This window comes from Anser cygnoides, chromosome 3, assembly GCF_040182565.1.
Source record: "Anser cygnoides isolate HZ-2024a breed goose chromosome 3, Taihu_goose_T2T_genome, whole genome shotgun sequence".
Taxonomy (NCBI): Eukaryota; Metazoa; Chordata; class Aves; order Anseriformes; family Anatidae; genus Anser; species Anser cygnoides.
In genome coordinates, this window is record NC_089875.1 from 83,025,954 (window position 1) to 83,038,469 (window position 12,516).

The following is a 12,516-nucleotide window of genomic DNA, read 5'->3' on the forward strand; positions in this document are numbered from 1 at the left end:
GCAAAAGAGTGAAGTGACTAACTGCTTCCATGTACCCGGATTTCATTCAACTCCCAAATATTTTCTACCAACACTAGAGTGTCGAGGAGAGTCTGCATGAACACAAAATACCAGAGGAGTTGCACGTCCTACTTACATTGTTGACAACTGACGTATCAGCCCCTGCCTCCAGCAACAGCTTCACCACCTTCCTATGATTTAGAGCAGCAGCCACGTGGAGCGCCGTGTCTCCCGCCTGCAAGCCACAAAGCAGAAAGCAGACGTGTACCACTCGTCCCCGGGTCTCACCCTGCAGAAATCTCAGCTTCTTATGGGGTGCTGAGAGGCCAGAAGACCTGCGCTTACTGATGCAACGACCGAGCTTCAATAAGGCTCGCTCCACAAAAAAGCGGAGCTGGGCAGAAGGGGACGGGAGGGGCAATGAGCTACTTCAGCCTTGTTTTGAGGAATGCAGCCAGGGTGCTGGTGAGGGGCTTTGGCTAAATGAAGTGACACACGGCACAGCTTGGAGGCAGCCCAGCTCCACCTCCAGCAAGCGGATACGACATCTGAGGGCAGAACGGGTTTGCCCACTGCAACCTTCTCTTTGCTGCACGTTTGATTCCTTGGTGGGCAGGTGGTCGTGTATCACGTTGCTCAGAAATAACCAGATAATTAACAGCAGCGAGATGGTCGGTTTTCTCTTCACGAGATTCCCCAGGAAAAAAAGAAAAAAAAGAAAATAGCTTCTGGAATAAAGCCAGGAGGTGATATGGGTCCAGCACTCAAACACTGCCTTGCCCTTGTTCCTGTGTACTGAAGTGAAGACTGCTGTGATTGGGTTCAGGTGCTGGTAACAGAGCCAGCAGCTCTCTGAGGGACACTGTACCCGTGCATATAATGCCCTCCTGTCCCCTCTGCCCTGCACTTTGTTTTCATTAAATGGTAGAGGCACATCCCTTCTAGCTTAGTGGAAAGTTTGCTGCTTACTACTTGGATAAGGCGTGTACTAAAACCATTAGATGTGCAAATATGGAACAACTTCAGGTAGCACTGGGGAAAAAAAGAGGGAAAGTGGTGTCCCTCTGTGCAAAAAGATGTTGTACTGCACTAAATCCATTCCACACAATTAGGCTGTGCTATAGGGACAGCGATCAATCTCTTCCCTATATAACAACCATGGACGATTAATCCTAGGTTAAACTGATCATTACTTTGAATTTAAAGCATATTTTTTCCTATTTTTCTGTATTGTTGATTCCCACTACTGCAAAATGCAATATTCCAGAGAAATTTGCACTTCTGCAGCATCTGAACATGACTGAGCCCTGCATCACAGTGTCCCTGCAATGCCTGCAGTTTCGTTACCACCCAGTGATGGAGGAGAAGATGGGCCCCATGAAATGACCAAGTCTTTCGCCCAGACCCATTCTGCACAGGACCCCCAGCCCCTAACCCGAGGTTACTACCCTGTCCCCATCACCCCTTTCTGCACCAACACACCTCTGCAGAGCCTCATAAATAGAAAACGTTTTAAAGAAAAGATGCAAATGTGATGGCAAAATAATAAACCACTGATATGCCATTGCTTTAAGGCTACTCTTGGAAGCTGAGGCACTTGGCAGCACAGTGAAACACACAGAGAAGTGGGATTGCTGGGTAGGAACCTCTCTTTCCAACAATTAGCCTTATGTGAAGGGCGCAGAGTCGCAATGGAGTTCATGCACTGACCTGGTTCTTTTCATGGACAGAACAGAAAGCACTGAGCAGCACCCTAACGATGGGCAAGTGATTATAACGAGCAGCCACATGCAGACAGGTATCTCCTGCCTGCAAACAGAAACAAAGCTCTGAGCATGTCATTGCAGTAAGGAAGCTTGCACTTGTCATGGTGTTCAAGGATGAAATAATCCTGTTAAACCAAAATGAGCAGCAAACGTCACACCCCCCCGCCGAACAGCAATGCTGTCTTCCCTTTGGTACAAAGCTTAGCAATAGCAGGGGTAGGGGAGGGATTCTTCAACCACTGATGGAAAACAATGTAAGGCCCTGCACTCACATTTTTACACTAGATCTGTTCTCCTGCCCCCCAAACCAGCATGATTTGGAAAGTCACACACAAAGAAGAAAACCTGAGGAGTGGGGCCAGAGCTGAGCTCCCAGGAGGGGCAGCACAGGGGCAGCTGGGGCTGAGCTGGGAGCAGAGCCCCACACGTTCCCATTTCGGTGTGCCTCTGCCCCCGGGGTTATTCAGCAGGACAAAGACATCTGGCTTCCACTTGTAGTTTTTTCTTGCTTTGTTTTGGTTTTTTTTGCCTTTGTCATGCCAGATCCATTACAAAATAGGAGGAAAGCTGTCAAGGCCCCTTGAATCTACCTCATTTGATGAACCAACAGGCAGTATGCACTGTATGTCTGTGAGGGCAGGCCTGAAGGCTTTCACTGTGCTGGCATAAAACCCCCGTAAGATTTCTATCTTCTTGAAAGAGGAGCCCCACTGCAGAATGACACGACACTACATGGTTCAGACCACGAAAAGCAGCAAAGGATCAGCTGTGCTGGTCTGGGTAACAACAAAACCCTTTGGGTCCCTCCAGCCCCACTCAGGAGCCGGGTACAAGCAACGTCTCACCCAGCCCTACCTCAAGCATTCCCGTGTGCAACATTTACAACCATTTGTTAGTGTTTGGTTTTGAATTTCTGACAAAAATCACAGCTTAAAACCTGAGTACTTCCACAAGTTAAAGCAGTATGGCTACAACAAAGGCACACAAAAATGAACACGTGTCCTTTTCCAAACTCACATTGTTTTTGAGGTCTGCTCGAGATCCTCCAAGTAACAAAACACGAGTGCTCTGGGAATGGCTGTTCTGGCAAGCCAGGTGCAGAGGTGTGTTACCTGCCTTAGAGAAACACAGGAAAATACAGAAGTCGTATTTAGAAATTGGACAGGAGCTTTACAAAACAAAACCTCGCAGGTCTCCCCACAGGAAGATCCACCCAGGGGTGGGAAACTTGCTTCTTCCCAATGCTATGAGCTGACCAAACTTGGAGACTGCAATACCCACCTCATCCTGGAAATGATTTATCTGGGACAGAGTTAAGGCAGAAACTGGACAATCTAACAATATCTGCATTGCTCAGGTAGCAAAGAATCTAGAAACTTCTGGTTAATTAAAATCAAGCAGCAATATCATGCACTTAATTTAAAGAAGTAAAACTTCCCATGCCATAATACTCCTCAGGACAGTCTTGCTTTCATTCCTGCTATAACATTTTCCCCTTCTTTGGTTGTTTCGCTCTGTGCCTACATTCTCAACCTGCTGCAAACGTCTAAAAATCAAAGAGGTTCCAGAAATAAGCCAACATGCAGTTTTGTACTGAAAGAAATATCACCTGACTTGCCTTTAAAATCCCGTGTCCTGTCTGGTCTCTGCATTTCATTTGTTACAGAAACTGTCTTCAGTTGCATTGCTCTTTTAAATCCTGTGCTCGGGATGCCGTGCTGCAAGAAGCGTGTATATAGAAGTGTTCCCCAAGCAGTCCCAGGAGAAATTAACCAGGAGGTACAGCAAAAACACACCGAAATCCTCCTGTCCTCTGCTGCTTAGCAGGATCTGGCAAATCCAGCAGCCCGTTTCTGTCCCTCTAACAAGGCAGTGAGAGCCAAAAGCCTCAAGATGCCCAGGCGTAAGCCACGGGACTGCAAGGTGCTGCTGCACATGGCTCTTAGTCCTGGCTGTCAGAAAAGCTGTCAGAAAAAGTATGCCTTGTCATCAGTAACACTGAAAGTTGAGAGACCAGGAAACCATTTTGGGATTAAGGAGAATTAAGCTCTTCATTTTTTCTTGAAAGCAGAAAAGGTCAAAGTGCACGCATGTGTGCAAGCATGCACAGTTCCCTTGTTTTTCAGCAGCTCCTGAGAAAAGGCCCTGTCCATTAAAAAGCATCAAATGATCAAAGGCAAAGAGAGAGGATTGCACAGGTAAGACATCGAAGAGCAGCACAGAAGGAACTCACGCAGTATACCAGCCATATCTCAGATGCTAACACTGCTAAGCTATTCTGTTCGTGTGCTTTTTAGAAGAGGTTGTCTCCAAACAGCTGACCGATGCTGTATTACAAGCTAAATTTTCTAACACCCTAAGGCATCCGAGCTTGCAGGATAACACGACTTGACTCTTAAGCACACACCTTTGTACATAAATATACATATATAGAGACAAGCACATCCAGGGACAGGAGTAAAATGGTTCAGAAGCCTATAAAGTCAGGTACTATCATCTGTTATGTGTAAGCATGTGAAGTTGTCTCAAGTACCTTTGAAGCAAATCAAGGTGAACAACACAGGAAAAAAACTGGAAGTTGGAACAATATAAAAGAAGGAGTACACATGAAATAATATCAAAGATGATGTAACTACATACCACAAGTGACCACAACTGTACAAATATATGCTTATATACTGCATACACACGCAGAAAGACAGAAAACCGTGCCCAGGCAATGTGCCCTTTCATTCAAAATTTTAAGATTTTCACCACCTGTCTCTCTTTTTCCCTTTCTTCCCTGGCACTTTTTGTTGAAATTTTAGAGGAATTCAGAAGTATTTACAATTTAGAAGTACATTTACCAAAATATTGTGTCATTTGCTTGAAAAAAATGCTCAGAGATCCCATAAAGACATCCCAAAACCCTTTACCTGTAACGAAGGACACGGTGCCACCCATGCAACCTGACCAACCCAGTGGCACCATGGTCCGAGCCCTAACTCGGCTCATACCATGGGCTGCTACTGCTATTTCCTTCATCTTTGAATTAGTGAACTGAAGACAAGTCTTCCACAAATATTGCAGTTAGTGTGGAATTAAAATGCTTTGCTTTGTTATTCTTAAGATATTATAAATACCAAAAGAAGGATCGTCCAGGTTCATTACAAGCTTTTGGTAAGAGCCTACACTTATGTATCAGGAAGAACTTTCTCAGAAAAGATACAAGACTACTTTTTCCCTTCGTGGCTTACATTTATTTGGCTGTTCAATTTCTGGGAAAATGGATTCTGAATGCCACATTCTAATTAATACAATTTATATTCATTTTAAATCACACCAGTCACAATAAATGTACTCCTTATAAATTAGAGCACTGTGAAGATTTCCAAGGGAGTTGCACTGTTCCTCTGCTCTAACTGATGTATCATTCAAAGCGCAATTGAGTTCCTCCGGCATCAGCTGTGAAAATACGAATTTCCTAATGCCTGTGGAGGGACCATCCAAGCATAACAGATGCAAAAGAAAAGGAAAAATGTCCCACGAGGAGCTGGTCTCCAGCCTCCTAAGAAATGCCATGACCAAAAATCTCCAGTGATGAGAATCAGCCACCTTACACTAGAAATGAAAGCTCCTTCTGTATGTGTCTCACCTTGTTCTTGGCAAGCACGTTAGCTCCTGCCTTAACGAGCACTTTGGCAGACTGACTGAATCCATGCCAACAAGCTTCATGAAGAGCGGTATTCCCGTCCTGAAGAGCACACACACAAGAGGAGAACTTTAGTGCACTGGGTCCTCACACAGAGCAATGTTACATTCAGACTGCAGCAGCTGCATGTGTCACCTGGTCACTTGAGAAATAAATCTTTTTTCCTTTCCTACTAGCTAATTTTCCATTTTATTTTTAGCAGATGCAGATATATCCTAGACTAAAACTTAAAGTAACTTCCACAGACACCTTAGGTACCTCTTCCTTTCTATTCTTCCTATCTTCAGCCTCCTGCTGTCTTCACCTTCCACTTCTTCCCACTTATCCTTGCAAGCAGAGAATAGCACAAAAGCTTTTGTTGGGAATGTGGACTTAGTTATCTTTATTTACAAACTAAATTTACAGCCTGGGATTCTCAGCTTCTGGGATAATTGAGGGAAACTGTGCAGTGTCTTGGGTAGGGCACAGTATGGTTGTGATTTCTCCATCAATGAGCTGAGAACAAACTTAAATCAAAAACTAGCAGCTTGATATCAAAAAATAACTAAATCAGTAGCTTCTGTTAAAGAGATGGCATAGCTTTTTATTTTTTTTTCCTTCGGTGTAACTGTCCCAATTACTTTCTAAACATTAGGTACTTACTCAGGAGCATAAACTATAATTTCTTCTATGAGATCTTAATATTACTGGCTGGCAAAGCTGCCACCCCACAGGGCTTCACTTTTGCCTGTTACCTTGTCTTGTCTGTCCAAAGCACAACCTTCTTGAATGAGAGTTGCAATGACATCGGTGTTCCCTACGACAGCAGCCCGGTGCAATGCTGTCTGATCGCCCTGCAAAAAGAAGCAAATCTTTAATCCGTATTATTGCCACCTGATTTTGACTTAATACAAACACAGTCAACGCACACACACAGCACACACACAGGCTGCGTCTTCAACACGTGCTGTTTAAATCCAAGCTGCCTTTGAAAACAGTCCCCGTAAACAACTATCATTAAAGTTTCCAAGATTAATGAAGTTAAAAAGCATCAGAGACCAACAAAACAATTATTTTCCGAAGTTCTCAACTCATCACAATTCCATACACAGCACTGAAGTCTTCTAAAAATATGCCAGTATTAGAAGGCAGGGAATCTAACACATTTGGCACTATGTACCTAATAACCAACAATATCTCTAAAGGCAATTACAGGCTGTCATAATTCATCACAATGATCCTCCACTACTTACACTAACTGGATGAGGCTCCCCTGTTTTGGCTCTGATTGCTCCATCAGCCCAGCTTAGGATAAGGAGCATGAGATGAGATTGGTGTCTTCAGCACCTCTGATGGATTTACCAATTAGTGCTAAGAGTGGAGGCAATTCTATGATGAGGACCACAACTGCAAGACGATCAGCTTATTTCATTCAAACAACCAAGTGATCTTGAGGTCCAAACGACTTTCCCTTCTCATGGACCTGCCCTGTTGCAGCAACAAGCAAGTTTCTTACATCCGTTTATTTCCTTTATGGCTAAGTTTCCAAAAGAAATGATGCTGATGTGGTCATCTCACCTGACCATCCATCTATCTCTCCTCTAATTGTTGAACTTATCTGCTGAGCTAGAGAGCCCAAGATAGAGACTCAAACTAGTGGCTGTAACAGGGGAGCTTCAGAGTTCCCTGCACCGTCAGGGCTGCCGCTATCAAGGCTCCTCGCACAGCACACGCTGCCTCTCACCCTGCTCTGCCCATCTGGGTTATCGACATATTTTTATGTGCATTTTTGTGAGATGGTGAGGAAAGGGGGGAAATAGGAGGATTTATGCAGCAGCATGTAGGGATGTAAGACACCGATCAATGGGAAACCAAGCTGCAGCGTCTCCAGTGCTCCCCCGACAACCTGTCGTGTCTCTTCTTTGAAGTTGCTTTGAACCTGCAGTGCTGGAGCACAGCCTGTGAGTCCAGGCACAAACAACTAGCTTCAAAGCTGCACACAGCCTTTTTGGGGGGATGAATAAACAACAGAGTGGGAGCTCAATCTGCTTCTGCTTATCTAGACTATATTCACCAAAAATACACAAAGGGTAGAGAGATGCAATGTATCCTGCAGGGGGGGAAAAAAAAAAAAAAAGGCTTGCAGGAAGCTAGTACTAAAGAGATATAAAGATTTGTAGTAGAGAAGTTTTATCATCCGGTATTACCTGATATTAAATACTAAAACTAAAGAGATTTCCGTATTTTCTGTCCCACAGTCTACAATTATTTAAATAACTGGATAATTTGAATAATCTGTTCTCAAAGGCAATTAGCAGCTGACTTTAAAATTGCTCTCAGTGGGGCTCTTTTATGCTAATGACAACAAAGCAGTTATCAATCCACAGGGGCAAAATGAGCATTGCCAACCACAACCTTTCAGTAACCCCTGCAACGCTAACTCCCACCACCAGTATATCATTAAATTGGTTTGTTTTCATGAAGCTGATTAAAAAAACTACACTGAGGTGTGTTTTTTTTCTTTTGCTATTTATGTTTCATCTGTAGAAGTGACATATGCTTACATTTCTTCTTGCCCTACTAAGACTCCCACTGTATTTGAAGAAAGTTAAAACAAACACGAGAATAGTCCCAGGAACCTGGACTTTTAGAAAAACACAAAGTATGGCAAAACGGACAGCACTGCAAGTTCTCTGAACTTGTGTATTTATTCCACGTTGAAAGATAACCAAAATGTTATGGAAATCTTCCAAAATATACCATCTCACATGTGCAAGTGTCAGATAGCTTCCAATAACTATTCCTGCACAGGAATCTGCTCTCTAACAAGCCAAGGCAGAACTTAACACCCTACTGCAGAGCAATGGGTAATGTGAACAGTGCAAAGGCCACCTCACCTACTGACCAAACTGGAATGTAATCCATCAACCCATCCCGCCAACCTGTAATTGCTACCCCAGCAAAATGCCAGACGACATTACAACCAGGAGTAAAACAAGATGACATCTGCCGTGGGGACGGACGGAGCTTTGACAATGAATAGTTGCTTACTGCTTCTTTGCAGCCTGGAAAATTGATCGTGGAGATAAGACTGGGGGCACAAATGGGTTGTATGGGATTTAGTTTGTAATTAAGGATCCCCTCACTGAGTGCACTTTAAGTCAAGGCTGCTGTTGTCGTTCACCCAGCCTCATGACAGTAATTGCAGTGAGGTCAAAGGACATTCAGCTTTGGGGGGTTTGCGGATATGGCAGCGACTTCTGAAAGGATCTTAGTTAAATTCAAACCAAACACGTCTGAAAGCACCTCCCTGCTGCAGGAGCAGGTCTCCCTCAGGGCCTGCTGCGCTCAGAGCAGCCCAGCCCAGGCCTGGGCAGCTCCTCCTGAGGATGTGGCGTGGCACCGAGAGCCATGCCCGGGTTTGGTCCCAGGCAATATTCTGGTCCCCAGGCAGCCTCCTGACCAGGTCAATGAACGGATGAGGTCCTGACCTCGTTCATATACCAGGGAGTGTCAACGGATATCTCAAGTCCTGCCTTACTGGGCTGAGGCGCCTCCCAGGGAAGAGCAGGAAGATCCCGATTTTCTGGTGACGGTCCCTACAACCCCAGCCACCAGGGCAGGGTTTTGTGGACCATTCCCTCACACCTCAGCGCACACATTGACTGTACACCATGGAAACTGAGCCCAGAGACCACGATTCCCTCTGTGCTGTGAGGTACTGAGCAGCCCAGGCCCATCACATAACCCAGGTATAAGTAACACAGAGTGCATCACGATGTTTTTAACCCATCTTTCCTCCCCAGTAGTACAGGAGCAAACCAGTAACTTGCCTTTATGGAGCCACATATAACAGACGAGCTGTATTTCTTTCAGAGTGTGCATTTTCACACGGTGCAATCACTGACTCACGTATCTTTTTATTAATTGCTAAAATAACTGTCTCTGAAAGCGTTCCTCAGAGTTCTGCCTTTAGCAAAGCATTAAGGGACTAGTCTAGAGAGTCGGAGAAAAAATCCACCTGAAAGCGCACATTAACTGCCCAGAGTATTATGCTGGGCACAATTTATGATCCTATTTGTAAGTGACTTATGCCTTAGGAACAGACTGCAAACCAGGAACAATGAAGAGCAATAACTCCAGTGTCACGCAAATGTGACCTTGACAGAAACAACAGAAGCGAGCTTGCCTAAATGCAGACGTGGGCTCGAAGCCAAAAGGACTCTCAGGTGCTTAAGAGAGACTTGGTAGAAGTAAGGCAGCTAAGTCTGCAACAGTGCCTCTCAAACCCCCTGCCTTAGCTGCTGCCTAGCCCTGAAGGCAACTAAGACTGAGGCATTTCCACCCAAACACCGTGGGCATCTCAGCTCGCCCAGCACCACGAGGCACTGGTGCTGTGATGGAACCCAAGAGGAACCCGAGGTGTCCCTCACACCACCCTGTGCCACAGCCCGCCGCGTAGGTGTCTCCCCTCCACCTCTCAGCACGCTTGCTGGAACCCGTGCCACACAGACCCAACAAGGCCCAACAAGCTTTCCTGCAGCAGCCCGGAGGTTATGGTACTCGCCCAGCTTGTCTCGCAATGAGAGCACTTCTGTGTCAAAATTAGTTCGCCTTCAAGAAAAACAGCTGTATTCACTGGGCTAGAGAGAGGGAGATGCTGGTGGGAGACCAGGAATGTAGATGTGCATCCCCTTGGGCAGAGAATAAGGGACTGTACATCCCGAGAGCTCTACATACAACAGTTATTGCATAAAAAGGCCCAGGTAGGTTTCCAGAGCCTAAACCCGTGCTCCTGACAGAGCTTAAATGCCTGCTTTCAGCAGAGGGCTGCAGGCCATGAATCCTGAAGAAAGGCACATACCTAAATCCCGACCTTCTCCACAGATTTTAGCATTACCCTTTCCTTTAGCATTTTTGTGCTGGCAAGGCAAGGTGGTGTTTGCTCAGCATCCTGGTGCTTGTCATTACCTTCTAGGCTCCTCGACTTTTATTTGCTGACTAACTTAAAGCAGTGGATGCAACCACTAGGACCAGAGACATGGGAACTGGACAGTTGTCTATTTCATATCTGAAGTTCACTCCAAGGGCAAGAAAATAACACAAGCAACTTATAAAAGAGTTTCAGGTAGCTGGTGGTACTTCTTGCAGCTATCCTGCCGCTGTCATGGTACAGGACTAGCACAGAGGTAGTGGAGTCTCTAATCCCGAAGACTCTAATCCGCAAATTTAATGAGACCTAGTTTACACTGGTTTGTAATACATCTTACTGTTTCCTTTCTCTGTTTTAAAAACTATTATAACCACCATATTTTGTTTTCCTACACACTCCTTTTCTCCAGAGCCTCCATCAGTTCCATGGTCTCCTTTAGAGCCCCTTCCAGTGTCATGCTTTGCCTCCTCACTGTCTTTTCAAGTTTGCAGAAACTACCGAACTGTCTTACTACTGAACTGCACCAAAATCAACAGCAAAAACTCATGCCTTCAATCCCTGATACAAAGAGCTGGATGGCACTTGCGAAGTCTCATACTTTGAAATCAAATCACTGAATGCATAGTATAAAGTTCTTGAAAACATTCAAAAGTGAAAATATAATCGAGTGTAAAATACTCCAAAGAACATATAAGCATATTTGAATATTCTGAAGCCTTTGTACACAAAGGCAACCGAATGTGCCCTGGTGCTTCTCAATGCCAGCGTCCTCCTTTGCTGAAGAAAGTCATTCGTCACAAAAACACAGTAAGCAGAATTTCACTCTGAACAGTAAATGATGATGCATGGCCAGCAGAATTGATCAAGGCGTGAAAAAATAAACATGAATGAAAGAAATTACAGCTTAAATGACACTAAACGAGACTTAAATGGGAGCATAAGAATAAGCCACTTTGCATATTAACATTCAACTAGAAATGATTTTGACCTCTGGATTATTGTTCTATTTGAAATTAATTTTCTGCTTCTTAACGTGGAACTTCCAGAAAAGAAGTTTCAGGGCCTTTTCAGGGTTTTAAAGTTTACGTTTTTTTTTCCCAGTTAGATTTTCAGAAAGCGCATACAGGGCAGGAAACTATGCGGAGCACCCAGCACAAAGCTCGCCATGCAGTCATGCACCTCCAAGAGCTGTCATGCCAGGCTGCCAGTCCAAGATTTTGCAGCATGCAGCCATGGGAGAAGTGAAGCTCAAGGCAGGATTGACGCACAAGATTTCTAACCTCCTTCTCTCTCTCTGATCTTCTAGGTTCCTTTCTAGCCTTTCTCTTCTGGTTTTTCTTATCTTTCTCTTCCTTGATTTCCTTCACCGGGACAACTTTCTCCTTGACTATTTCTGAGGTGCGTGCTGTATGAATACTCATTGACCAGTCAGAGATTGCATTGGGATCCCAGTAAGAGTTTTCAGGATTGGCAGGGAGGAGGAAGGAATTAGCTCCCGGGGTTGCGTACTCTACAGAGCTGGACTCCACCGGTTGAAATTCATAATAATCCCACTCCAGGCCACTGGAGGTCATTCTTCAACTAATTCTCACGGCTCTTGCCGTGTTCTAAAGAATACATCTGTAGAACATGAAGTTAGTGTTTGAATCTCTCCAAAACATTTAGCAGTTTTTAAGTTTCTGCTTATCATGTAGCAGATGAAAAGTTAGTATTGCATTTATTTATTAGCTATAGTCAACTCCAAAATAAAATGTTGAGTTCTCTTGTTATTTAGAAAAATAGAATATGCGTATTTTTAGAACCTGAAGACTTCTGTTATCATAATTCTGCAGACAAAAATCAAGTAATTTAATTTTCAATGAAATACGATACTCCCCACTCTCATGAGCAATTTAATCTCTGAACCTAAATCAGTATTCCTGAAATGAAATGTAATGATGTTAATCAACACTTGATGCTAAAGTGCCTTCACTGCCAAATAAGCACGGGATAAGAGTGACTGAAGGCATAATCAATAGATTGCAATTAAAAAAGAATATGAACATTTCTGTATGGCATAAATAAAGTGTAAAAATGAATTATACAAGGAGAAAACATAGAGAACCTTCTTGAAGACCTATGCAAAAGGAAAGCAGAAATATTTTAGT

General features: G+C 44.2%; 1 protein-coding gene across 7 annotated transcripts in view; it reads right to left on the reverse strand.

Moving 5' to 3' along the window:
- ANKRD6 (ankyrin repeat domain 6) overlaps window positions 1–12,516 on the reverse strand; it is a 116,097-nt gene that overhangs the window by 9,945 nt on the left and 93,636 nt on the right. For 5 of the 7 annotated variants that reach the window (XM_048049517.2, XM_066994538.1, XM_048049519.2 and 2 more), the window contains 5 exons: window positions 6,192–6,290; window positions 5,401–5,499; window positions 2,784–2,882; window positions 1,711–1,809; window positions 137–235 (listed from right to left, as the gene is read on the reverse strand). In XM_048049517.2, the coding sequence (XP_047905474.1) occupies window positions 137–235; window positions 1,711–1,809; window positions 2,784–2,882; window positions 5,401–5,499; window positions 6,192–6,290 (495 nt within the window). Of the gene's footprint in view, window positions 1–136; window positions 236–1,710; window positions 1,810–2,783; window positions 2,883–5,400; window positions 5,500–6,191; window positions 6,291–11,649; window positions 11,990–12,516 lie in introns of all 7 variants that reach the window. The other 2 variants (XM_048049516.2, XM_048049522.2) reach the window with 2 other exon arrangements.